A 27789-nucleotide genomic window follows, 5' to 3' on the forward strand; every position below is an offset into this window, starting at 1 on the left:
AAATAAATTAGTTAATTGAAAAATATCATTTTTAAAAAAAATTAATCTTCTTAATTCTTATAGTTTTGATTCGATGCAATTCAGTTTTCATAATTTTATCTACTTAAGATTTTAGTCCCTTATTTCATAAATATGTTATTTTATTTAAAACATGAAAGACCAATATTTTAAATAGTTAAATTATAGTGCTGCGCGAAGTGGAAAATTAAGTTACAGCTGAACTTACAATTTGACCAAAAAAAAAAAATTAGAGTGATAGTACAACCAGTAACGTGATCATATTTTTTGGGCGTATACAGTATTTTAATTTTAATCTTATTTATAATACATTTAATATTTAATCTTATTTTATTAGTGTATTCAGTATGTTGATATTATTTTTTTAATTATATATAGACCTCATATTTAAGGTGCTATGTGTACTAAAAATAATCTTATAATGGTATATTGGGGGTGGGGGGGGGGGAGAGGGTGTTGTATAATCTCTTACCCAACAAATTATTTTAATTTTTATTTTCTCCCTTCCCCTCCCGGCCTGTCCGCATGGGCAATGGACCTCCAGTTCACAGTAGCCCACAGAAAAATCGACATGCCATAACCAGTTGTTGTCTTCGGAATCCTTGAGCCTCCCTGCCTGGCCGGCATCTTTCGCTGCTCAAATACTGTTAGCTCACGTTCACTTTCTGTAGATTCTTGTATAGATTCGTTCTTACCTTTCCACGACATTCCCACTCTCATTTCCGGCTTCACTTTAATCCTTTCATTTTTCTTTGATTCAGATTTCATTAAGCATTAGAGGCGCCGAATTCACCAAAGTATGGTGCTCATAGCCGCCTTGGCATTGGTTCTCGGTTTTTTGCTCAGTATTTTGGTTTTCACACAGAGAGACGGCAAATCTAGTTCGTATTTTTACTCCTTCGTAAATTTCGATAAGTTCTATGCATACTTATGGTGATTTATGAAGTGTATCTAAATCACTTTTTGAATTATTTTCCCTCCTCAGAGCATCCGGGAAAGGGCCAGTTCAACTTAAACGATAACAAGGTATGTGTTGTTGCAGGAAATTATTAATTTAGCGCTTTTTCTTTCGTTTCGTTGGGAGCGAGTTCTACATTGTTGAATTTGAACCCTTAGGCTCATTCATGTTGGTTTCTGTTTTGCCACTAGTTATTTGAGAAAATATAGTAACTGAGCAAGAGTGTAAGCCTCCAGCTATGGCTGATTCGGATCAAGATGAAAACCTTTTGAATAGTCAATAGTTTACTGTCTTGTTACTAACTTTTAACCATTTGGTGGGCATTTTGGGATTCTTGTCATTCTATATTTAGGCTATACTTGAAAAGAAACAAACTCGTTGATGATATGGCTTGTAAACTTGGCTGTGGCTTCTAATTTAGACCAGCATCTTCGGCTTCCCAGTGATGGCTTGATGATGTTTGTGAATTGTGATTTGAATGGATGCCTAAATGTCAGGTTATTAATGTAATGCAACTTTAAATCCTTTGAATCAGCTTTTCATTTGGCTTTTTGATAAAATACAAGAACTTCACAATTTGGTACTTCAGGGTGGAAGTTGATGGAAGTCAAGAAGTGGGATCAGAACGTTTTGGATGCTGCCGTGGCTCTGTTGGAGAGCCTTTCTTACCTAGTCCATCCAACTTTTTTGCACCTTGAATTTACTTGAGTGGAAAGATAGAATCTGCTTCGTTTTGGATGAGGACGTATCATTCATTTTTTCCCCTTCTGTTTTAAGAATCTGAAGCTAGTTTTGTAAGATGAAAATATGCAAATCATAGACTCCATCTGGTTCTTATTACAAGCTTTAAATAACTAATTCATGAGTAAAGAACAATTAGTTAAAATTAGTTAAAAACAATAAATGGGTTAGAAATATACTTTTGTTTCCAAATATGTCCTTATAATGAATGAGAAAATGATGAGAGAGAATGTATGGGGAAATGTGATAAGAGAGAAATAATTAAGGGCAACATTGAAAAAAAATACATTAAATAGACCACACCCCTTCCTAAGTTTGAAGCTTATAAATAGGACTGGAGGGAGTACTTTTCAAGTGATTATGTATAGATAGGGTTTGGAGATTTTGGTATGACCATTGAAGTAATTTGAACACTGCAAGGCAAAAAATGAATTCTATATGGAGTTCAAATGTGAGTTTGAATATTGTTTAAACATGCTAAATAGACATTAGATTAATTTGTGTGTCCTGTATGCTCAACTGTACTCTCAGGGATCAAAAACCTACAGAAAAGCAGAAGTGTCATTGCATAACAAGAGAACAGACTGCTGGATAATAATCAAGAACAAGGTATGGCCTTATATTGCAGCTTTAGGCGCCTTTACAAACTTGATACGTCAAGCAGCTCTAATCCCAAAAGCTTGTGTCACATACATAAAGCTCTTGGTCAAAACCAATAGGCATCTCCAAATTACTTCTTCAACTTGCCAGTGAATCCTTAGACTACATTCTATGCTTTTAGAATAATTCTGCATTCCCCCCCCCCCCCGGGGCAACTGATGCATAATTTGCATTTACTTGTGCCTCATCTTCTGCAGGTTTATGATGTGACCTCATACGTAGAGGAACATCCAGGTGGTGATGCCATTCTAACACATGCAGGAGATGATTCAACCGAAGGGTTTTACGGGTATGAATATTTTTGCTTTGAGATATTCCTCTTTACCACTTGGGTGCAAATTAACCACTATACTTTTCTCATTTCCCCTCTATCCATATTTCTTAAGTGAATATTTTAAATTTATTCTTCCCATAAACTGTTCCTGGTTCCTTTCTGGTATATAACTGGAAATAATAAATAAACTGAAGCATGATGTTGTATTGGTTTAGCCACTTAGGTTAGCCAACAAAGGTTTGACCATAACTTGTATGGTCGTCTTTGTATATATTCCATAGTTCTTCTTGTGCCCTTCAACTGAGGAGTAGAAACATTGCGACAACCAACTTTCAGATTTACTTGCTATTCGTTGTGCTCGTAATGAAAGATGTAGTTGGTTGGCAGGAGTTGGTTCAAAGTTTGCTTTGTCATATAGCCCCAAAAAAAAGAAAAAAATAATAATAAATAAAGAATGTGTAATATCTGACTGCAATTCTGTTTTCTTTACATAATATCTTTACTGCCATCTCATCCGCGTACTCTGCCATCCAAGCTATTTCATGGTAAGTGCGTCTTCACCATGGAATCTAGGGATGACCTAAGATGTCAATAAAAGATGGTATGTGGTTCAAATTAGAATCTTTGGAAAAAAAAAAACTAAAAGGCTGAAAGAAGAACCATACAAAAGAAACAGGGAGGGTTACACTACCATATATTTAACTCCAAAACCGCCTACATCCTAAGTAGAGTCAGGTTAGTGAACATCAAACGACTCATATTGAGATTTTTACCCCAAAAAAAAAAAAAAAAGACTAATATTGAGATCATGGGCAACTTTAGGAATCCAATTCAGCATCTATTGGCTTTCCTATAAATATAATTGAAAAACGATGTCACATTCCCTAGTGAGATCCTGATTTTGTCAGTAAGGTTGTTCCCTGTGTGATGAGAGGCATTGTTTCTTCTAATTTTGTTAATTTTCTCTAGAATCATCCGACCAACACTTGTCAAAATCCCCCTTCCCAACACATTGAGATCTCCAAGAATGCCATCTAATTCAAATTTGAACTTCGACTATTAGTGCCGCTGCATTGCCAGCATGAACCATTGAGAACATGCTTATTTTCATAATAAACTTGATCCCATGCCTGATTGGTAATGCATTTCTGTTCCATTTTCTTATCTGTAAATTCGCAAGTCCACTATTTTTATTTTAATGTCCTCTCTTCTCTCTCTTGTATGATTCTTTACTCACACGTGGCAGGCCACAACATGCAACTCGAGTCTTTGATATGATTGAAGACTTCTACATTGGAGATTTGGAGCATTAGCTAGATCAGTTGTTTGCGACATTTTTAGAGATGCATGACTTGAGAATCTTAATCTTGTACTACTATTTCTTGTCGATTGAATGAACTTTCTTAGATACTAATTGAGAAGCCCTTTGTTCATTTGTGGGTGCTTAACCACTACATGTTCAACAACTGATACTTTTGTTCCCTGTGATAATCACCAGGTGCCTGCTGTTTCAGTATGTTGCATATTAGATGAGGAAACTTTCTTTCCCCCCCCCCCCAAAGATATATTTAGGGCTACGAGTAACAAATGTGTCAAACACTGGTGAGATTGATGAAGTAATCTTGTTATGCGTGTAAACTGAGGTAATATGGACAATAAGTTTGTAATAGGAGAATTTAGCATGTACTACCTCTTGTCTTTAATATAAGATTCAGTTGATTAATTTGAAAAGATTAAAGAAGTTACTAAATTACTTAATTATGACATATGTTACATGATTTTTTTAGAATGATTGTGTGTATGTGATCGTACTTATCGCTAGCGCTTCAAATTAGTTACTAGTATTAACCCTATTTGGTTTATAGGAGCTAACCCTAGGTCGGTCTCTTGTGGAGTCAAAGCCTAGCTTTAAAACAACTTTTAAGTTGAATTACATGATTAAAGAGAAATAAGGAGTAGAAGAGAATGTTGATTTTAAATTAAGGTGAACAAGAGAATGTAAAAATTAGAGATAGTGAATAAAAAAAACTTTACTGATAAGATGAGCTTTTTAAGGATCGATGTGTGGCTATCTCGGTCCAAAAGTTAATAAGAGTTGATAAAAAGAAGATTAATAAGTCAAAATATAAACCCTAGGTGAACACGTAGGCCATAACTACTTAATTAATATCTATACCTAGAACTAGTATACAAATATCAACTAAATAATTATTTTTTTAGAACCACTTAGCATGTGAAATTCAATACCAGTTATAATTTGTTCCTCAAAACAAGAATATCCAAACGATATATTCTTAAAAAGCAAGCGAGTGCTAAACTTAATTCATAACTATTCATGCAATCCTAAAAATAACATACTAGAATAACATGAAATAATTATGGGAGGGAAAAAGATTTATAAAGAAGTTCACAAATTATAACTGAAAAAGAAATTCTCATTAATAATCAAAAGAATCACATATAAGACTTTCAAAATCTAAAATTAGGAAATCATAAAAACTTACATATGAAAGATATAAAACTCTAGTTACAACTCATCAAAATTAATGCATAGGACTCAAGTCATAATATCTCTCCTCAAGAACAAGGAGACTAGCCACTCATGTGGCTAGAACACATCATATTGATAAAGAAAGAAAACAAAAATATAGAGATGAAAGTAAAGAGAATTTGACGCTTTAGTGATGCTTGTGGAGAGTGTAGAGAGTGAGTGAAGAAGACGTGACTTACTTCTTGTCTTTGGACCTCCTTTTATAGCCTTGGCTGACCCCCTCCTTACCTCCTTATAGAATAAAGATTATGATCTTTACTTTATTTTGGACTCTTGATATTTGCTTGGAAAATAAGTGATCAAATTAATATTTGAATTAGGATAAAAGATGACTTAAGTTTATTTGAATTAATGCTTAGGATAATGAGAAGCTTAGTTGGCACAATGTGAGTAGAAGTAGGGAGGGTTTAGGATAATTCAAATTATTAAAAGGGAAGACTTGGAGAGAAAGTAAAGAGATTTAGTAGGAGTTTTTGATTTATTCAAATATGGATTTGGGATATAATTAATTTAAAGAAGATATTTTAAGATATTATTTAATTAGATATTAACAATTCCTCTTTTAATTAAATTTGCAATACCAAAATTGCTTTTCATTAATGAGGTGACACTTCCTTTGACTTGATGGGAAAGAAAACCCTGTAAAATCACCTCCTACCCTTTTTTAATGGTGATCCACCTTTTTGAACAATGAAAAAAATGCTATTTGGGCTTAAATGGAAGTGTTAGGGCCCATTTGAGAGGTATAAGTGGTAAGTTAACATGCATAGGCCCTAATTATGCTGTAAGTTGGCCCAAATGCATTCTTGAGGCCCTGAAATCTATTGATTTTTCAACACCTATGTTTTTTTCCCAATCCGTTTGGGCTCCAAAGCCTACCTTCCTTGAGCCATTATCACTTTGCAATAATGTATTAGGCCCAACTTAGATTCAAAGCTCCTAATTACTCTGAAATACACAAGAAAGTAGAGATATCTTTGTGTAGATTAATTTAACTAAGAAAACATAATAATTAGATCCATTTTAGCATTTATTTATACAATTCCTTGTTAGCTCAAATTATTGACAACTATTGCAATTAAGCATAAAATTCTCAAAATATAGATACAAATATACAATAAAATAGGAATACATCAGTATCATTAGAAGGGTGTTTGGATTACCTAAGAAGTGCTTTTAAAAAGCACTTTTTTTGTAAATTGAAGCAAACTCCTCCATATATAAAAGCACTTTTAAAAATATAGTTTTGTTTCTATCCAAACACTTCCTAAATTATATATCAATTCATAAAATGAGTCAAATTAATTTGGAAAAAAATGATAAATATAAATGCTTTTTTTTTTTGGCCAAAGAAATGTATTCATATCATTCAAAGAAAAAAAGTCTACAGAACATCAATGCAAAAACTAGAAAAAAGAAACTGGCTCCAAGGCCAAAAAGTGTCAGCAACAAAACACAAAACGAGAATTCTAAATGAAAGTACAATGGAACACTCTGCAACTGAATAATGCAAGCCAACTTCCAATGCTTCAACGAACAAGAAAACGGCTATAGAAGGTGGTAGTCTTGAGACTTGCTCAACAAATGAGCCCAACTTCTTTGACGCCAATGCTGCATCTTCAATCGCAGCTTTAATCCACTCCCTTAAAACAAGAGAGGAAGGAAGGCACTAGAATCCAAAATGGACCTCCAGGACAAGCAGCATACAGGAACTAGTCCATACATCATTCAGCCTAAGGGCACCAACGTCTAACCACAACACTCTATTTATAACCAAAGATAAAACCAGAGGCTTCTGAAGACAATCATATTCTCCAGGTGGAACCCATCTCAAATCATCCTGCTTTTTTAGAATAACCTGTCCCAAGTTTGCATAATTTCTTTTCTTGCAAATAATAAAGGCAAACCAAAAATATAAATGCTTTAGAGTAATTTAATAATATTTTCAATCTTTTTAAATTAGTCAACTGAGTTTTATATTAAGGATCAAAAGTAGTATTTCTCAAATAAACTGATATATATCATAGGATTTTTATCCCAGTGAATTAAACTTTTAATTATTATCCTACTTTCAAGTGCTTGGCAATTGATCTTCCATTGGGGCTACGGATAGATACAAGTTACCAATCTTAAATCGGTATCATGGGGCTAAACTTTGCCACTCTTGCGGGCAGGAAAAAAAATTACAGAACTGGATTTTTTACACTTATTCGAGATGAATCCTATTTGTAAGTGTCTTAATGGGTAATCAGCCTTGCCAAAGCACATGGTTAAATGTCTATCAACAAGTTTTTTTTTTCCTTAGATTCTCGGGACGAAAATTATTTTGTTGCTATGGGTATCATGGAGCCGAGGACCATCGAACTTTATTTTCCTCTATTTCGGAATGATATGTTTGATTATCAATTGCCGTAAATTAAAATCAAATAATGAAATGGATATCAATTTATTTTCAGTTATTAAAATCTTAACTACTAATATTTAATATTTGATTTGAATAGTTCATAACAAAAGTAAAAAGAAAAAAAATCCACTTCTTAAAATACTCTAATAATAATTTGCAATTATAAATTGCTCAAATCAAGTATCCTAAGTGTATAAAGCTAAATGCCTAAGTTTTCTTCTTATGAAACATTTACTTCGCAATAATAATAATTTTCAGATTATAAAATTATTTTGGAAAAATATTTATGATAAATTTTAAAAAATCAACCAATAATACGTACATATTTTGTTCTGTAAACCAATATATGCACACATGCATTAAATTATTAAAACTTTGGCCCTACTGATGATTTTTGTCCAACTCCGTCCTTGTAAGTAATCTGATTCATCTTAGGCAAGTTTTCATCTTTAACTATTTGCTCATTTTCTGAATAAAAACTTGCCAATTTTGAGATTCAAAAATGAGATACTCAATGAAAAGGAATTAGTCGCCGCCTGTTTCATGGGGAAAAGGCCATGGAAATAATTAGGTAAATTTTCTTACTTTCATATTTTATTTTATTTTTCATTTTTTTATCCACATCACTTACAATCTTATTTATTGGGAAATAATATTTCAACAGGATTGGTATAAAAAAAGTGAAAGAGGATCATTTTATGTGAATAGGGAGCGGAAAAAAGAATGAGAATATTAATGAAACTTATTTAATATCTCATTTAGTACGTTTTAGACAGGAATGAGAACAATTTTTTTCATACAAGAACGAGAATAATTTTTAGATAGGATAAAACATAATAAAAATTAAAAAGACAAAGTAGTAATTTACTAATTTTCCTTATTATCAAATTTTCAGAAATAAACAAAAGGGCAAATTTGACTTTTTATATCTTATTCCAAATTATACAGTATTATTCCATCAACCCAACTAAGAAATGATCAAAGCATGGTCCAAGGTAAAATGCATGATTAAAAAAAATTTTACGCATCAAACATTGCATTTTGATAATGTGATCCTCTTATGGCTAATTGAGATCCGGATTTACATTAGATGCTCATCAGATCTGGACTGTCTAAATTTATTTTTATTTTTATTTTTATTTTTATTTTTTAAAAAATAATTATTTTAACAGGTATAAGATAAAAAATAAAAATAATCTCTTAACTATTATTCTTTAAAAATATTTTTTTTCTATTTTAAAATAATTATTTAATAATATTAAATCTGGACCGTCTAGATCTAATCTGAACGGTCCAGATTACTCATCAGGTGATGAGTACTGAATGGGAACCCATTGAGATCCTGATATCTCTTGCATGCTTTTCTCATAAGAAAAATAGAGTTGTGTGTGATGGCCAGTAGCTATGGATGAAAGAGGACAAGCAAAAGGCTGTGCGAAAATGTTATGAAAGGCTCGAAATTGAAGATTGAGTCCCACTGCACTGAAGGCTACAAAAGGAAAGCAACGAAGGCATTAAGAAATTTCAAATTAAGCTCAAAGGCTTTGATACCATTTTGCTTGGAAAAGAAGCTATGATCCCAAGTTAAATGACTAGAAAATTCATATATTCTTTGCAAGAAAAAGACCCTGATGTATTTATTTTAATTTTATACAATTTAAACATGCACATACACAAATATATGAAGATCAAGCTCCACTGCTCGAGTATGAGATTTTATCTAAGTATAGTAGGTGGCACTGTCATTTAAACAACTTGCCATTGACAATAACGTATTTACAAGAGTTGAGAGCTTCAAAGGATAAGATGAATTTACAATTTCATCCCTAAGATGAAGGGCAAAGTACGATTGCGTTTCTAGACGTTAAACTACCTACAGCAGATTAAACAAATACAAAAACAATTAAAAAATACCCCCTTTTTTTGGTTGCTCGACACTAATAAAAACACACTTTTGTGCTGAAGAATCGTGATTTGAATGGGTAACCAAAAAATGGGACTACGATTCAAACAGCCTTACAATCAATGACGGATGGCCCAAACAACAGAAGAGACCAGTTGATCTGTCAACGTCCTTTTACTCCAAAGGTCATGCTGCTCATTAACCCTCAAAAGGTGGGGCAACGAGACACAAGAGAGATACTGAACCTATTCACTAGAAGTAGAAGCCTTGTCTCCTATATATCATGTTTCTTGGGCTGACGCCATTGCATAAAACTTCTGGACCAAGAACCGAGGAATGAGTTCTTGCGAGCTAATCCTTTCTTTCCAAATAAGTGTTTTCCCCCCAAGTCTGTGAATACCGGGCGCATGTCCTTGCTTCTCTGTATTCTTTCGATCTGCAGAACATAAAATAACGTGTTGGTTCTGCAACAAATCATGAGTTTTCACATATTTCGAGGCAGAGCTTGGGTTGAGTGGGATTCTGCTTCATTGGTGGGCTTCAATTCAGGATTTGTTAGTGTACAGAGCAGATTATTAAAACATGTACAGGGAATTATAGATGACAGGTTGGAAATAATGGCGGTTCTTATGTATAGGGAAGGAAACATTTGTGCAGATTGGCATGCTAATTCTGGAATCTGGTCTGCAGGTTCATATGATTCCAATTTTCTACTTGTTATTCATATTTCATAGTTATTACTCCAATTCTCTCCCAATTGGGATTTTGCTTAGAAAGCAATATATATACAATATGCTTCATCTAACATAAGCAAGTAATGTCTTACTGAGGCTGACACAAGGCATTGAACAACCTACCCTGCTTACTTTTCCATTTTCCAAATAGTACAGAGTACCAGACCAATTGATATGTTGAGATAAACGAGAACGAATGGCAGATACCGGATATAGAAAGTTATCCACCAACATCGCTATGAACACCTGCTCAGTAAATATTAATTGATAGCTTTATCAGCAAGTAATCTCACATCCTTCGGTACAAACTGAATCCTACATATTAACATGTTTACATTTGTTTATATAAAGGAAGCTTAGAGAAATACTTACAAGACACCAATTATAGGAAGTAAGAGAAAGCCGGGGTGCCTCCGGGGACAAAAGGTTGCACAGATGAACTTCTATCCTTGTCAAGTTCCACATTGAAAAAAGAGCAATGAAAGTGCATATAGTTAAGAAGCTGACCAGTGATAACCCTGCGTGAAAAGCATAAATCAAACTACAAGAAATGAGAACATCTTAATCATGCATTTCTCCACCATGGTGGATGATTTTTCTCATTCTCCCAAGCCTTGTAGTATAGTGATCATGCAATGTAATAACTAAAAATGGCATGAAATAATAACACTAGGAAAAGTAGAATGATCACCGTAAGCCATTTCCTCAGATGAGTACCCTTTGATATAAAATCTTAACGCTGCCAAAACATGAATAATTGCCATGAAGTATGGCGCTACAAATCCCCATGACAGATAACAGTGAGCAGCAAATAATACACGGTTCATTATCCAGTTAGCCCTTGTTACATATGACTCCAACACAAATGTTTGTTTTCGTAAGTAATTCCAGTACCTGATCATGGATTAAAAAGTCAAACAGAATAAAACTATAACACAACTTTGATGAGTATGTGAATGCGTAACAAACCTTCCAAAATTAAGATCACTGGCAAGTGGATGAGGAAACACAGCAACTGGAGGAGAATAGATGAGTTCTTTGTGAGCCCCTGAAAAGGAGAACATTATAGTAATATGTTATGAAACAGAATGGAATTTGGTCAAAATAAATGAATGAAGGAATGAAAGAAAAGGAAATAGTTCTTAAAAAATTTAGTCAAGATCTTGAAACCAGAGACAGATCTGGACTTTGTTTTTGTCAAAGATTTACCAGCTATAGCTGCAAGAGTCATATCATCAGAATATCCACCATCTTGAAGTCCGGAGACTACACCACAACGATCTTGCCTAAAGTCATCAGCATGCATCTGAAGACATTTGAATAGTTAGAATCCGCTTTACCTTTTCTGATGCACTAATCAAAGCAAACAAAAAGTAGAGGTTACTTGCCATCATGCAACCTCCCCACAGAAAAAAAGTTTTCCCACCAGTCGCAAAGCCCATTGAACATGGCTGTGAGAAGGTTAAAAAACAACAAACTTAAGCTAATATGATATAATGAAAGACACATGGAAAGCCATCAGGCCCATCAATGACATGTTAAGTATCCAGTGATTTCTGAAGGCTCCAGTTAAATTCATTTTGTGAGACTTCTTACAGTGAATCACCTTTCACCAGAAATGCATAAAGCACACAATCCTATATGGGAAGGAGGGAGGGTGAAGGGGGGAGCACACAAGTGAGTGAAGATACTATGACAGTCGCAGTTGGATACCATATGGTATTCATAGATGCAGTAGCTTCCAAGACTTCCAGATGGCAAATCGAGAGGGTATCCAGTTTGAATAAATATCTGTTAAGCATCAAAACACTTGAGAACATGATTATATAATATAGGCAAGTAGAACCTCTACTGCTATAATTAAACAAGAAGAAATAAGTATTTTAAGTTATACCTTAGGGTTTTTCTCCATCTCTTTGGTGAGCTCTCCAATTGTTCCAGGATGTAGCCTAACATCATCATCTAAAAACAATACATATTTGCTGTCTTTACGCATATTTTCAACTCCAACCTGCCCATGTGCTTACAGTGTCTATTACTAGGGCAAATGAAACAAATCATATTATAAAGAACGACCTAACCGATCAACACAAATGAAAAAGCCCTGTACATTTCCATACCAATGTATAAGCCAATGTAACATACCAACTGATTGTGAATCTTTTGACTACAAGTTGTTGCAAAATCAGCCACAATAATCCTAGCATTAACGTTATCCTGCATGAACAAATATAACATCAAAGTTGGTAAGGTACAGGTACAGATATCAAAAGACGCTCAAAACAAAATTAAAGCTCTGCCACCGCATCAAGAAGCCAAGAATCTAGCCTTAACATGGAATTCTCATTTTTCACTTCTTCCAGGTTTGGATAAAGAGGGGGATGATGTACTTAAATGAGTTTATATATCAGCTTGTAGAACATAACAGCAAAACTATAAACAGGTCTCTGAAATAGGAAATAAATCTCAATCTGTTTCAGGACTATGTATACCTCATATTCTGATAGCAGTAGTGATATAGCATGGTAAGCAGGATCCTCTGTGCTTTCTACCACAAAAAGAAATTCTAGAGAGCCCCCGTAGAGAGATGTTATCTACGTTTGTTAAATAACAGAAGTGAACCTCAAATAAGAAGCATAATGGTCATACAGCAATTTATAAACAGAATAGAGTCAAACACCACAGTTCATAAAATGTGCAAAATACTAAAAAAATCATACAACTTAAATTTCAATAAGAAACTAGATATATTTATGCAACCTACAGTGAATTCATTCAAATTTGGGATAAACACAATATGTAGAGAATAAATGTTGATGTAAGCACTCATAATAATTAAGTTAGATATAAAATTTCCAATCCATAAAGAACCAAACAAGCGCAACAAATAGTAGTTTTAGAAAGAATCACATCAAAGGAAAGAGTTGGGAAATGCATGGGCTTGGCCTACAAGCCCTTAAGCTCAAGCTCAGAAGCCTTGTTTATCTGATTTTGGTCATTTTTTGAAACCTAGCCCTAGTTGATCGGGCTCAAAGCTAGGCTTGAAAGCCTGGATAATATCATTTTCCTTTTCTCAATGTAAGTTTCACATGGTCACAATGCATATCCAAAATCCAATTTGAATAATACAACAATAAACTCTATAGGACCAAATTAAAATGCTTTAAAATACAAATTTAAAGGAAAAATATAAATTTTCTAAAGTCCAAGTTATAAATATACAATTAAATTTTTCTTGATATCTCATCTTCATCATCAGAATAAAAAATTTGACGCTTCAAAAATGGGGTCAGGTCATCCAGCTTGATAAAATTATGTAAAACGGAAAAAGAAAAAAAAGGCAACAAAAAGAATTTTCAGGCTAGCCGAAGCCTAGCCTTTTTGGCAGGGCTTTTCTTTTTTATTTTTTTGCCAACCTTTAGCAGGGCTTTTAAGCCTGAACTAAAAGCCCTTTTCCTCATCCTCCCCCCCAATTTCCCAAGCCCTGCCCTAGGTAAAATGTGAGGAAAACAGACTACCCCAATGGGTTCACCTGAATTCCCAGCTCCATAAATCAATGGAACATACCAAAAATGAAAGTTCGGAGGGCATGTGTCCAGAATATTACCTGACTTCTCCAATTGTGTAAATTGTGTTCTCCAAAACCTTTTAGTGGCATAATTACAGTTACTGTTGGCAGGTTGACCTGATGTGAGTGCTCAAGTTCGTTGATATTGTGACAAAGGAAAGCGAAGTCGTTGCCATTCCGCATACTGTATTTAATTCTATTTATCTCTCTGTTCCTGTAAAGAATTATATATATCAAAAGTCTCATTAACATGGTATTGAAATTGTTTCACTGTTTGACATCAATGAGTACCTGACAGAAGCAGCCAAGGCCCACCCAATACCAAGAAGTAAGCAAATCACACATCCCTACAGAGCAGACATAAAATTTAGCTTTGAATGGCACAGTATCATGCAAGTATTTTTCATAAGCAACAAACACAGATGAATTTATAACAGCATTTCATGGCAACTTATTTAATTTAAATGACCAATTGAAAGTTATATCACCAAATTGCTGATGTTTTTGGCCATATACAAAGACAGTACTCAGATATTTAGGTTAAACTACTCCTTCATCACAATTAGTGCCATTTCGTCCAATAACCATGCAGATTCACAGATTGATGTGTCCTTGAACTCTTAGTGAAGCTTATAAAACATTCTGCAAGAAATAAAAGCATGCTGGGGTCCCCACGGGCCAGGGTTTATTCAAAGCAGTTTTAACAGCCTTGCAAATTCTGTACCAGTCATTCAGTAATCACTGAGACAATAAGCTTCAAAGCAGTTTAAATACTGCCGACTGGTGCCTAATATGCAAAGTGGAGTCACCTGTTAGTCCTAAGTCTTAATGAGAAAGCTTTGTTTCTTTTGCCATTTCTAACCCACAATAACCAAGCTAGTTTTTAACTGTATTATATATACAGCCAGCAGCTAGACGGCTAATCCTTAACATTATAAAATTAATTTAGAAACTCCCTTTTTTCTGGTGAAACTTTCCACCTAAATGTATGTATTCTGATAAGTTTATTCGTTCAATTTAAATTACTATGCGTCTGAAAAGGTTGATGATTAAAAATAATTGAGTCTCAGATATTAAATTGAATTTTAAGTTTTCAATTACTTTTAGGATTAAATAAATATTCATGTAAAATTAATATGCATATTTAGTTATTTACAATATATAAAATGGGTTAAACAAAGGTGTAACAATACATTTTCCAAACGCATGATTCATTAGAAATTATATGAGCTATATGTTACCATTAACAAACTTAGCAACACAAATGTATAAGAGTTGGATAATTCCAGAGAAACAGCAGAAAAATACAAAAAGAATGTTAATGCTTTTCGCAACATTTTCAGCATGGGAATAACAGAAGAGAAAGAAATGAGAAAAGGGAACCTGGATCTGAATGAAAACGGAGAATGGCGTACAAAAGGCTCTGCTAAGAGGGAGGAGGAACCAATCGAGAGCCTCCGACGAAGGCATTACGACCCTTGTTTTTCTCCCAACTTAATGTAATGCTCCGGGATGCCGAAACAGAAACGTCGACGAGAGTATATTCCTCATCCCATGCTTGCCTGTATCTGCCCTTCTTCCTTCTCTCTCTTCGATGGTCGTGGACATTGCTGAGAAACAAGCGGGAAAATGAGCTAAATTAGAGGAAGGAGGGGGGGGGGGATCACGAGAACGGTTAATTTTATAGCTAAAATCTGAAATTCATGGAAATTTCTCCATATATATCTTTATTTTTTGAAATGTGTATTGCGGGAGTGATTCGAAAATAAACCGATATGATCGAGCTCCATTTATAATGGAATCAGGAAAATGCCCGCTAGTTTCAATTCGCATCACACCGCTTGTGCTTTTCACCCTCCATTTTTATGATCGCATCCTCCTCCTTCATTTTGTCAAGCTTCCCATCCTTGCTACCATAATCACTTCCCATATTGAACTTTACCAGTGATCTCGGCTAAGTGACTTGTTCATACTCGCCAACTTGCGTGCTTGTTTGGACTACTTGCAAAAGTAAAAGTTTCTGCAAGCACTTTGCATAAAATTGAGGACAATTCGGTTCTGTAATATAATGTGATTTTTGTTTAATTAAGTGATAGATTTGAGGGGTTTTGGTTAATTCAAGCTTCAAATGAATATTTGAGTTGGTAAATGATAGAGTTTATGATTCTGAGGAAGAATTCGAGGAAAAGCATATGTTAGCACAGTTTTCATCTTATAACGCTTCTAAACCAACAAAAATTGTACTTTTGAGTTTTGAAAAAAAAAAAGAAGAGAGAATAATAAGTCGCGAGATTAATTTGTTTTGATGTTGAGGTTCAGAACGTTTTCTTCTTGAATTTATAACTTTTTCTAATTATTTTTGTTAATTATAAGATTTCAATCATGAAAAGTTAATTATTAAATATAGTATTTTTTTTTAAAAAAAAAAACTAACACTTACTTTTGATGGTTAATATAAAACTTAATTAATTATATGAGAAGATTAAAAAAATTAATTAATTTAGTTATTTATTATAAATAGGTATTATTTTTTTAAAAATATATTTATTAATTATATATATTAACTAAAATTATTGTTTGATAAAATATTTAATATATTCAACTATTATAAAAATTACTTTTAAAAAAATAAATAAATATAAAATATAAAATAAATTGAGATTTTATATTTAACAACAAATTAAAAATCAGACAAATTTTATTAAAAAAAACCAAAAGATAGTATAACTGATAAATTATTTTCAACGTCGATCACTATTTATGGTCCGGTGATCTCCGGGGCCAAAACGACAAACAAATTAGAAGCAGAATCGCAGTGAGGATAATGAAATAATTTGGACCAGAAAGACCCAGGGAAATGCCCCTGCCTCTTCTGCTACGTTCACTTCATCAGAACTGCCGGCACTCCTGCTCTCTCTCCCGGTCTCACGCTTCCAATCCCTCCGTCGCCCTCTTTACTCTTCTCCGCCGCTTCATGGCCGCAGCCGCCGCCGATTCAGTAAGCCCATCAAACACTCGTGTGGGATGGATCGGCACCGGCGTCATGGGGCAGTCAATGTGCGGTCACCTGATTCGAGCTGGCTATAAGCTCACCGTCTTCAATCGAACTGTCTCTAAAGCTCAACCCCTTCTTGATATGGGTGCTCAGCTAGCTCAGTCTCCTCAAGCGGTGGCTTCCCAATCCGACGTCGTTTTCTCCATCGTCGGCTACCCCTCTGATGTCCGTTCCGTCCTTCTGGACCCCAAATCCGGTGTGCTCTCTGGACTTAGGCCTGGCGGAGTTCTCGTCGACATGACTACTTCAGAGCCATCCCTTGCCGTGGAAATCGCCTCAGCTGCCGCCTCCAAAGGCTGCTACTCCATTGACGCCCCTGTCTCCGGCGGTGATCGGGGTGCTAAGAGCGGAACCCTAGCAATCTTCACAGGGGGAGACGAATCTGTAGTTCATCGGTTAAGCCCATTGTTTTCCCTTATGGGGAAGGTTAATTATATGGGTAGTAGTGGGAAGGGGCAATTCGCGAAGTTAGCTAATCAGATTACGATTGCTTCAACCATGGTCGGGCTCGTGGAGGGTATGGTGTATGCTCATAAGGCTGGGCTTGATGTGGGATTATACTTGGATGCAATTTCGACGGGAGCGGCGGGTTCGAAGTCGCTGGATTTGTATGGGCATAGAATCTTGAAGAGGGACTTCGCGCCTGGATTCTACGTGAATCACTTTGTGAAGGACTTGGGGATTTGTTTGAAGGAGTGTCAGAACATGGGTATTTCTTTGCCTGGGCTGGCTCTTGCTCAGCAGCTTTACGTGTCACTTAAGGCTTATGGTGAAGGTAATTTGGGAACTCAATCACTAATTTTGGTTCTAGAGCGACTCAACAATGTTACTCTCAAACCAGGAACTCCGGGTGCTGCATCCACTTAGGTCGGTAGCTTATGTTGCTAGTTAAGCAATGCATTGTGGGGAACTAGAATAATTCTCGATGACAATGAACATGGGGATACCACATTACGATATTATCCCTTCCTTTGAACAACAGCTTATCCTATATGATGCTGGTTGTTGCTTGCGTTAGATTGCTACAATGTGGTTTGTGTTCCTTGGATCCATAACATATAGTATGATGTGATAAATACTTGATTCTGAACTGGCTTATCGTGCATGGTATTGTACTATGGCTCATTTCTAGAAACTATGTCTAAGTCTAAATGGTGTTGAACTCCGCCAATTCATAGAGACAATTAAATTAACTTGTGATCAGATTTGGTTGAGTAACAATGCTAAGGCCCCCCCCCCCCCCCGGGGGGGGGGGGAGACCAGGTCAAGAGTGAGAACTCTCACCGTGTATTTAATTTTCTATCATTGCCAATAGAATGTAGACATTAATAAATATTGTGAGCTCAGAGTTTTGATAGTATGAACAAGGTGATCAATTTAAGGGGAAAGTAGATAGCTGAAATTGAAAATGATGGGTCATGGCAACAGCGCATCAGATTCAGTCCTGCAGATTTTGTTTTCTTTTGTACGTGTATCCTACCAATTGTTCTCCTGGACAAATTATGGCCCTGCGGCGCTTTTTGTGGAATGGAGTTCTTCATGAACTCCGTTAAAGATGTGATGAAGGAAAAGCGAAGAAACTTTGAAGAAGTTATCTAACCCGGATTACCTTCCATGTTAGTTGTTCCATGAGCTACATTTTCTCGTATGTGTATTTTAGCATGTCTAGTTGGGTTCAGTGCAGCTCATTTTCTAATTTTAGGCACATATATGATTTGATACTTATAAATTTGCAGTGAGAAGCTGCAGCTAAGCTTAACATTTATGCAACCAATTGAATTGTTTGTGGCTTAAGATTTAAATTTGCAGAGAATTCGGCCACCTTACTGAACCATTTGAATTGTTTGTGGGTTATAACGTTCGATGCGTCTGAATCTTACTTCATAATGATCTCATGTGTTGTGCTTATTAGATGTCTAAGCTTTACTTGATGCATATTTTGTGCATTTCTAAACTTAAAAGTCCCTTGTAACTGAACCTTAGTTATCTTCTCTTGATAATCCTATAAACACCAGAAGAGTGTTAGCAGATATCTTCTTAGGGAGTAAGAAGTTGGCAGATTGTGGTGCCTTGTTTTCCTTTATTATATATTATTCAGTACCATTATGTCAAGTTTGAGCATTGTCGTGTATAATTGGGAATAACACTCGATATAATTTTCTCCATCCACAAAGTTTGAATTCTTAACTTTGCTCAAGAATAATTGAGTTCCTTCTACTCAACTTTACACAGTTGATACATGAGGATGCTTTCTGCTAGAGCTTTCCTTCCCATTCACAAAAGTAAATGTATATGATCCATTTGAAGAAAGACACAGAAAAGAGTTGATGAGTATGATCGTAGGATACGAATCCTACACATACTCACGTAGTAGATAAGTGATGTTATAGAATGTGAATTGTATACACAATCACATTTTTTTATGTCATTTTCTTTCTAAATGCATGAAATATAAAACAGAAATGATGCCCCTTTGGTGTTTCACTTCCCCCCTTTGTCTCTAACTATTTCTTTGCAATATTTTCTGATTTTTATTGCCCCACCCCCAAAAAAAAAAAAAAAGGGTTAAGGATCCGAATCCACTGACCACCAAGACAATCCAAACTAATGTGAGCGTTTGCACGCGTGATTTGCTTTGCAACTCGGAGAGCTCACAAGTTGCCATCAACTAATTCCCATGGTGAAATCATCAGGCTTCAAGCTTTGTCATATTTAAGTTTTTTGTTTTGTCTAGCTTGTTTAGTTTTTAATATAAGATCTAGATAATTAGTTTGTATAAATTAAGAAAATTAGTCAAATTAGTTATTTATAACAAAATTGTATTAACTTCTTTAAAGTATTTTTTTACTCATTCATTGGAACTATTTTTTTATGAAAACTCTTTTTAACCAATAAGAATATTTTTGAAGAAAAAAATTATCATATTTGATTTCAATATAAAAGCTAGTTTAGATATTGAATTTGGTCATAAATATGAGACTTTAATACATTGTCTCTCTCTCTCTCTTTTTTTTTTGTTGAAAATATTCCTATTGATGATAAGATATTCCTAGAAAGGGGTAATCCAATATACTATTTTCAATTCTAAATATAAGAACTAGTTGAGGGTCCTAAATATAAGATTTTAGTTCATTTTGTCTCTTAAATTTATTATGTGTTCTAAAAAATATTCCTTGTAAGGTATTTGCACCCAAATATAGTTTTAATGTACATAATTAAATAAGGTTAATTCAGAAAAATCGACACTTATTTATTGCAAATACCTAACTAATTTTATTAATTTTTTTAAATTAGTTATCTAGCTCTTATATTAAAGATTGGAGGTAGTACATGATTAAAGAAGACAATTTAGGATGACCAACACAGATTTGTGATAAATAACTAAATTTTTTTAATATTTTTAAATTAGTTATCTAGCTCTTCTGTTAAGAACTTGAGATAGTATAAATTTGGAAAAACAAAACAAATTAAGATTTTATAATCTAGAAGTAATTTTTTTTATTATAAATATATCTTTCTTTCTTTCTTTTTCCGTAACTCGGTATTCTCAGGACTTGCAGTACTGAATAGTGAACTGATTCCTTTTTAATTTTACATTCTTCGTCTTTTGTAGTTGTACATCTGAATACCCATACTACGCCTCCGCAACTGCAACAATGTGTTTGGGCCCACAAGTAGTATGAACCCTCAGTCAATGTTCTCCCATGCCTCATTAAGAAACTATAGGTAACAAAAAATTGCAATTTTAAACTATATGAACTAAAACCAAAATTATAAGGAGAAGCAATGGTATTGACATTTTTAAATATTAATGATATATTTTACAATTTTCAGAATAGTTCAACAATAAGTTGATTATTAATATATGCTATTAAAAATATATCTTTCAACAAAAATAATTGGCCAATGCTTTCATCTGCGCAGACTACTTTTCAACATCTTTATGAGGAAAAAAAAAAAAACCTCTTCCCATTGGTGTTCAGTTTGATCAAATTAAAATGGTAACTTCTTGTACGTTTAAAAAATAATTTTATCTCGTAATTTAAATCTAGAAGATCTGTAAATATTTAATTAAAAAATTTTTGAGTATCATCGAAAGATACAATATATTACTATAAACATGTTGAGGAATGTGTGTTGAGGATGTTAAAAGGTTAAACTTCAAGAAGGCCATTTAGGCAAAATATGTTGCAAAGGATGAGGTCAATACTCTTTAGTAGGTGTTTGGGATTGTATAAAAATGCTTTCTAAAAGCACTTTTTTGTAAAACAAGATAAATTTCTCTATGTATTTATTTCGTATACCGTAAAAGCACTTTTAAAATCATGTTTTGGTTTCTATCTAAATACCCGTGTTAATCTCATCGTATTAATATTATATTTTATTAATATATATCTTTTTTGGTAGTTCCTTATAGTTGAGCATTATTATTATTGTTGTTATTGTTGTTATTATTATTATTGCTGTGTCTTCATTCTCTGGCTTCTTGTTACTAATGGTTTTTAAATTCGTGGATTTACTCGTAATTGAGTAATTATATGTTATTTGTTCTTTTTCTTTTCATTTTTTTTTGGTTAAAGTATAGATATTCTCATATTGGAAGTAATTCTATTTAAGATATTGTCAAGCACTAAATGTAGACATCTCTCCCAACAGGGAATTGAACTTTGGTTCATCACGTTGTGAGGGATTCTGCATGTTCTTTTTCTTCTTCTGAGCCCACTTTTAAATACCTAAAAACCCAATGCAATATAAATGCCACAGGCAGCCCATAAATTCCAATTGCAATCAAAATAAATCAATCTAAAAATTGTAAAATATTTAGTGTTAATATCATTATTAGTCCATATAATTTAATCAAATTTTACTTTCCGACCATGTATTTTCAAATTTTTTTTTTTGTTCCTATAGCTTTTTTTTTGTCTAAAAATGATAGTCCTAATGTAATATTCCATAAGGACTTGGATCTAAATTTGATGGCATTAAGGAAAGTCAAATATATGATTTAAAACTAAAACTTGCTAAAAAATATATACGGGGACTGAAACAAAAACTTGTCAAAATATTTATCTTTCCATTTAAAAAAAATTTTTGTTGTAAGAATGTGTCAAATAATCCTGTTGTCTTTAATATAAGATCTAATTAACTAATTTGATTAGAGTAAAGAAGTTAGGTAAATTAATTAATTATAAAAAATATGATATTTTTTTAAAATACCTTAATTATTTTTCTTAATATTCTTCCAATCTCTCCTACTTGATTATAGTTGACAAAATATCCATAGGGATAATTTAGGAAAAAATTGATAAATATAAGAAATAAGTTTTATATTTAAAATCAAAATTAACTCAACAATTAAGTTTTATATTAAGGACCGAACGATTATTATAATTAATTAAGCATATGAAAATTGCATCCAGTTTTTTGAATAAAAGATAATAACATTCCATATGAAAACAGTAGTGCGCACAGTGAGGAATATCCTTGAATAGTGTAAAGAACATAAATGAAATACAAGATCTCATCATATTTACTGGTCCTAATTATGACAGTTCAATTAGTATAAAAGTTAAATAAAAATTTACTTTGATTATAAATATAAAACTTTAATTGACTTTGTCTCTTAAGTTTATATTTTTTTGCCCAAAGCCATCTCATTTGATTATATTACACATATTCCAGTGTACTTGATTAGAGTGGATAATTTAGAAAAATCAAGATATATTTATCACAATAACTAACTTAATTAATTTTCTTAATATTCATAAATTAGTTACATGGTTCTAACGGATGAAAAGTACTATGTGGGATGATGATGTGTTTCTGTTGTATTTATACTTTTTCGGTCCTTAATATAAGACCAATTTAACTAATTTGATTAGATTAAGGACGTTAGGTAAGTTAGTTAATTATAAGAAAAGTGACATGTTTTTTTAAAAATACTATAATCATCTTTTTTAATACCTCATCTACCTCTTCTACTTGATTATAGTTAAGGAAATATCCATAGGGATAATTTAGAAAAAATTAATAAATATGATAAATGTGTTTTATATTTAAGATCAAAACTAACTTAAAAATTAGGTCCTAATTAAGGACCGGAGGAGTAAATTATAAGCTGTGTAGGCATGGAGGCCTTTCATTTCGCGTCACAGAAGTTACAGATGAGCATTATGCTGAAGCTGAAGTATGGGTCTAGAATGACATTTGGATGATCCCTCGAAAAGAAAAATTTATCGGCTTGGTCCCTTGAAACAAATTGCCTTTTCCAAATTGACGCCTATGATATATTCTGGGAAAGTTTGGTTAAAAATGTCTATGTGTAAAAGTTTTCAAGATGAAAGCCATTTGGACATAATCAAAATATATTGCAAATAATTAAAGAAGAGTTGTACTCTCTCAAATTCATGTTTTTTTTAATCTAATAAAATTTTCAAACATGCACTTTCAACCAATTTCCCCTGTTTTTATTAAAAAAAATTTATTTTTGAAATAGGGATTAAAATATTAATAATTTTCTTCAAAACACTCAAACAATAGCGTTATATTCTCGAAATAACTTGGGTGCCAAATTCTCACACAAGTTTGAATTTTTTTCTTTTGGTTGTCCAGAGTATCCTTCCACCCGAACGGTAAGAGACTAATCTCTTGGAGTACTGTCAGGCGTCGTAGCAGGGACCCCTCGTAATAGTGTTTGTTCCATACACATCATCCCAAGAATCAAACCCAGAACATAATGTTTAAGGTGCCCAAGTTCCTTCTATCTTGGACCAACACTTGTTGGTCACACAAGTTTGAATTCTTTCTTCTAAACGAGTCACATCGATAATAGGAGTATTCATGATGCTCAATAACTTGATGTGCCCCCCGAGTCCGTCAAAATAAATACCCAACCTGACCCAAGAAAGAAAAAAAGCTTGAATAAAAATTGGCATTTCAGACCGAGCTAATTACGGGCAGGGCCAGACCGAGAACATGACATGCAGGCTTGCTTATTTGGTCCAATAAAAAAATGATTATTTATATTATAATATGTATTTTTTGGCCAAAATTATAATATATTAATATATTATATTTCAATTGAAATTATGCTGTGAGATTTTTTTAAGTTTTAGTTATTTTAGATATAACAACTTTTTTTAACTTTTCTAAATTACCTTGTTGTGTATTATAGTTGGTTTTTTTATTAACCTTTTCACATTAATATTACTTCATATATTATAAAATTATACTAATTTGAATATGATATATAGAACACTATAAATTACATTAAACCATAAATTAATAATATAATTGAATATGTTAATATAGCTTGTATTGTGAAGATTGATGCAAATCATTTGAACTTTAAGGCTTTAATTATAATTTTTTATTGTCTTATTTTTAAAAAAAATATGGATGTTATTTAACTCTTAAAGCATAAATGTTTGTTAAGATATATAGTAATATTTTAATTTCAAAATTCAGGTTGTAAAATTGGATAAGGAGAGCCTGCCTTGCCCAGCCCATATGCCAAAAATGACTAGAGCTTCTACTGGATAAAGCCGAGCAACGAGTTACAAAACCTTCAGATTAGGCATCGGACAGACCCTGTACAATCCTATCTATGCACTCTCCTAATGGCCAATATACTATAAGGAATAGTCCCCCCCCCCGGGTGTAGCAAGTTTATGTGTTTATTGGTAACTTTCATTCTTGTATTATTTTACTGAATTCTTCCTCAGTTGGTTGATAAGATAAGTAACCCAACAATAAAAAATACTCCTCCGGTCCTAATTATAAGATCCAATTGACTTATTTAAGGAGATTAAGGAAGTAAGTTAAGTTGGTTATTTATAATAAATAAGTGTTGTTATTCCTAAAATATTCTTGCTAATTAAGTATATTGGCTAAAACTATCATTATTAGAAGGATTATCTTGGAAAAAAAATGCATAAATATAAGAGAGAAAATGGATTGGGTCTTATAATTAGGACCAAATAAAAAATCAAATTGGGTCTTATAATAAGGACCGGAGGAGTAGCATTATTATCGTGATAGGGGAAAAAAAAAGTAACTCCTTTCTCATAGCGGTTTACTTCTAAGAATGGCAAGTTGTGCGTTCTTAAAATTTTATTTTAGGTATATTTTTATTCTTGAAAATTTTCAAGGTGCGCGGTCATCGTAAAATTAAGAGTGATGAAATTTTATCTATTAAATATTAAAAAGGTGCAATATTGTCCTTCTATTAAACGGATTTGTTTTTTTTTTTTTAACTTTTCTTTCCCTCCACGTGTCTCCATTTTCCATTTTAAAGTCGTTAAATTAAATTTTGAAATATTCATTTTTTTGACCGAAGGAATTATTTACATTTAATTGTTATGAATATTGTGTGGATGTCCATTTACCCCTTGCTCTTCATCTTCTCCAAGTAACTTCCACTACCTCCACCATCCATTACTCCTCCACTACCCATTCACTCTTGTAACTCACCTCCATTTACATTCATGGGATTGATTATCCACCATTTGTCATTTAAGAACAATTGTAACCTATTTGTAAGACTATGCCTATAAATAGGGTATGTCATTTGTGTTGTAATGCAAGTGAAGCAAGTGAAGAAATACAAAAGCAATCTCATTCTCTTGTCTTCATCTTTCTACTTTTGTGGTTTCATTTTTGGTTCTATTTCATAACACGTTATCAGCACGAGACTCTACCATCAGAATCCATGGCTTCTAGTTGATGCACGTTGAAGTTTTGTTCGTTGAATGAAGATAGTTTGATCCGAACAGTTTGGTAAGATTTCTCCAATTTATTTAGAGGAAATGATGGTTTTGCATCTTAACCATATTGATTCATTGGCAACCAAATATTTTATTTATCGTATTGAGATATGAAAATTTTTATTTCTTACTTTTCTTATATTTTTATGATCCTACTATCCTTAAGACTTATTGATTTGCTATGATGTTTTTGTTTATCTATAAAATTACTATATATGATTATCATCTCTGATATTGGTTAATTGTTGTCTTGAAAAGTAGAATGTTAAACATATAAATGAATGGCTAATAGCCATTATATTCTTGATTTTGTGATTAGATGGCCAGAAGCCACATCACGTTTTGATGATTATTTGATAAAAGACCATCTTGTGGTAGTAACAGATGGCATGACAAGACTGTCACAATTTGATAATATATATCAAAGTCCTGAAGATTGATGGTTAAAAACTCACGATACAAAAGAACTTTGTAGTTCTGAAAATTTTGTTATAGTCCGGAAGACTAATATTTGAGAAAAATGATGATATGCTATTGAAAGCAAGGAATATATCCATAAGAGTGACAAAAAAATATGATAACATTGTATCAGTGGAACTGATAACTAAAAGGGCAATAATCTTGGGGCTTGACTATTGAATCATAACGGCAGAATTAGTAATGGCCCTATGATCAATATGATAAAATTATGAACAACTGTTATAATATGACCAGAAGTCATATAAACAAATATGTATCAATTCATTGAAAAGCAAATGTTAAGAAAAAATGGTTGTGGAATCAAAAAGACCATGTGATATTATCAAAATATCGAAGGTAATTCTAATGCTTGAAGGCAATAAGTTGTGAAGAAAGATAGATACCCAAAATATATATAAAAATAGAAAACATATAAGTATATGCCTAGAAGGCTATGTGTATAATGTTTAATTTTTATCGGCCTTTAAATTTATTGTGATTTGTGATAAACAAATTGTTATAAGAATTTGATATTGTAATATTGATAAGTGTGTGATATAAAACTAAATAGATCAAATAGACTCAAGGGTTACTAGTTATATTTTGTTTATTTATATCTTATTTATGTGATCTGATTTAATATTAGTTTTGAACATTTTAAATGTCTATAGTACCTTGATTAATATTGAGAAGTTTTGAACATTAAGTACTTTACTTTTAAAAGTTCATTTTAAATGTTCTTCATCATTTTTGTGTGTTTTCTATGTGTCTTGTAAGTTAAATCTATGATACTCATAATTATTTGTTATTATGTTAATAATATATTGAAATAGAGTTGTCTTTCATATTCCTCTTAAATTATATAGTTCCTGAAGAACTCGATGTAATAGTATTAATATAGTTCCAGAAGAACTAATACTGATTTTTTCTTTATGAGCAGACAAAGTATTGATAGTGAAAAATATGATCCATAGATCTACATCGCAACTTTGGTTCTCCAAAGAGTGTAAATATTATAGTATAATTGGATTAAAGTCCGTAACTATATATAAACTAGGAAGTACTTGGGCTTCCAAGCAAAAGATATGTTATTGGCTTTAACCTATTTTATGCTAGCAGCTATTTATGAAATATATGAATAAATGAATCATATTTGAATGACTCAATCTTGAGGGGAAAAACTGTTGAAATACAAATATGAGTTGATATTGGATATATTTTTCATATCAATTTCATAAATGGATATCATCAATCATATATTATATTGAAAAGTTTATTATTGGTAATGAAACATGATACAGTAAACCAGAAGTTTACTGATATAATTAGATTTATTGTTGGCATGACTTGTTTGATCATCTTAAACTATATAATTATTGAAGATTATGTATTGATATCCATTGAAGAACCAGAAGATTCTTCCGAATAGCCAACATTTTTAAGAATCCGTATGTGCTGCTTGTTCTCAAAGAAAATTGATTATAAAATATCATTAGTTATGTTTTGTTTTCGAATGGATCACTATATTTCTGGAAATATATATGGGCCCATTTAGAAGCACAAAAGCCATACAAGTATTTAATATTTGATAGATGCATCTATATAAAATGGTAAGATGTGTGATTGATATTAATTTGCAACCTGAAGTTTGCAAGATTATTTAGATAAATATTTCCAGACTATGTGATTCCCAAAACTT

The 27789-nt window shown here is 32.8% G+C and overlaps 3 protein-coding genes across 5 annotated transcripts; 2 read left to right on the forward strand and 1 right to left on the reverse strand.

The window, feature by feature from the left end:
- The first annotated feature begins 536 nt into the window (after positions 1 to 536).
- On the forward strand, positions 537 to 4337 carry LOC114737349 (cytochrome B5-like protein). Of its 3 annotated transcripts, none has more exons than XM_028925270.1 (6): positions 537 to 695; positions 780 to 899; positions 1004 to 1044; positions 2249 to 2326; positions 2575 to 2666; positions 3898 to 4337. In XM_028925270.1, the coding sequence occupies exons 2-6, from the start codon at positions 818 to 820 to the stop codon at positions 3962 to 3964; spliced, it is 360 nt and encodes a 119-aa protein (XP_028781103.1). In that variant the 5' UTR covers positions 537 to 695; positions 780 to 817; the 3' UTR covers positions 3965 to 4337. The 3 variants fall into 3 exon arrangements, with proteins under 3 accessions (XP_028781103.1, XP_028781102.1, XP_028781104.1); XM_028925269.1 differs by having other exon boundaries at positions 537 to 664; XM_028925271.1 differs by having other exon boundaries at positions 540 to 637.
- A 5015-nt stretch (positions 4338 to 9352) lies between these two features.
- On the reverse strand, positions 9353 to 15729 carry LOC114737345 (uncharacterized). The gene is made up of 15 exons (XM_028925266.1): positions 15583 to 15729; positions 15195 to 15421; positions 14103 to 14158; positions 13851 to 14025; positions 12736 to 12837; positions 12389 to 12460; positions 12138 to 12254; positions 11957 to 12034; positions 11632 to 11694; positions 11453 to 11549; positions 11213 to 11291; positions 10935 to 11137; positions 10616 to 10761; positions 10367 to 10489; positions 9353 to 9945 (listed from the first exon to the last, which is right to left on the reverse strand). The coding sequence occupies exons 2-15, from the start codon at positions 15279 to 15281 to the stop codon at positions 9784 to 9786; spliced, it is 1560 nt and encodes a 519-aa protein (XP_028781099.1). The 5' UTR covers positions 15282 to 15421; positions 15583 to 15729; the 3' UTR covers positions 9353 to 9783.
- An 893-nt stretch (positions 15730 to 16622) lies between these two features.
- On the forward strand, positions 16623 to 18196 carry LOC114737346 (probable 3-hydroxyisobutyrate dehydrogenase-like 1, mitochondrial). Its single transcript, XM_028925267.1, has one exon. The coding sequence runs from the start codon at positions 16669 to 16671 to the stop codon at positions 17731 to 17733; it is 1065 nt and encodes a 354-aa protein (XP_028781100.1). The 5' UTR covers positions 16623 to 16668; the 3' UTR covers positions 17734 to 18196.
- The last annotated feature ends 9593 nt before the right edge of the window (positions 18197 to 27789 follow it).

The sequence above is a fragment of the Neltuma alba genome, unplaced genomic scaffold, assembly GCF_004799145.2.
Source record: "Neltuma alba isolate B1F8T4 unplaced genomic scaffold, ASM479914v2 tig00013430_pilon, whole genome shotgun sequence".
In the NCBI taxonomy this organism is placed as follows: Eukaryota; Viridiplantae; Streptophyta; class Magnoliopsida; order Fabales; family Fabaceae; genus Neltuma; species Neltuma alba.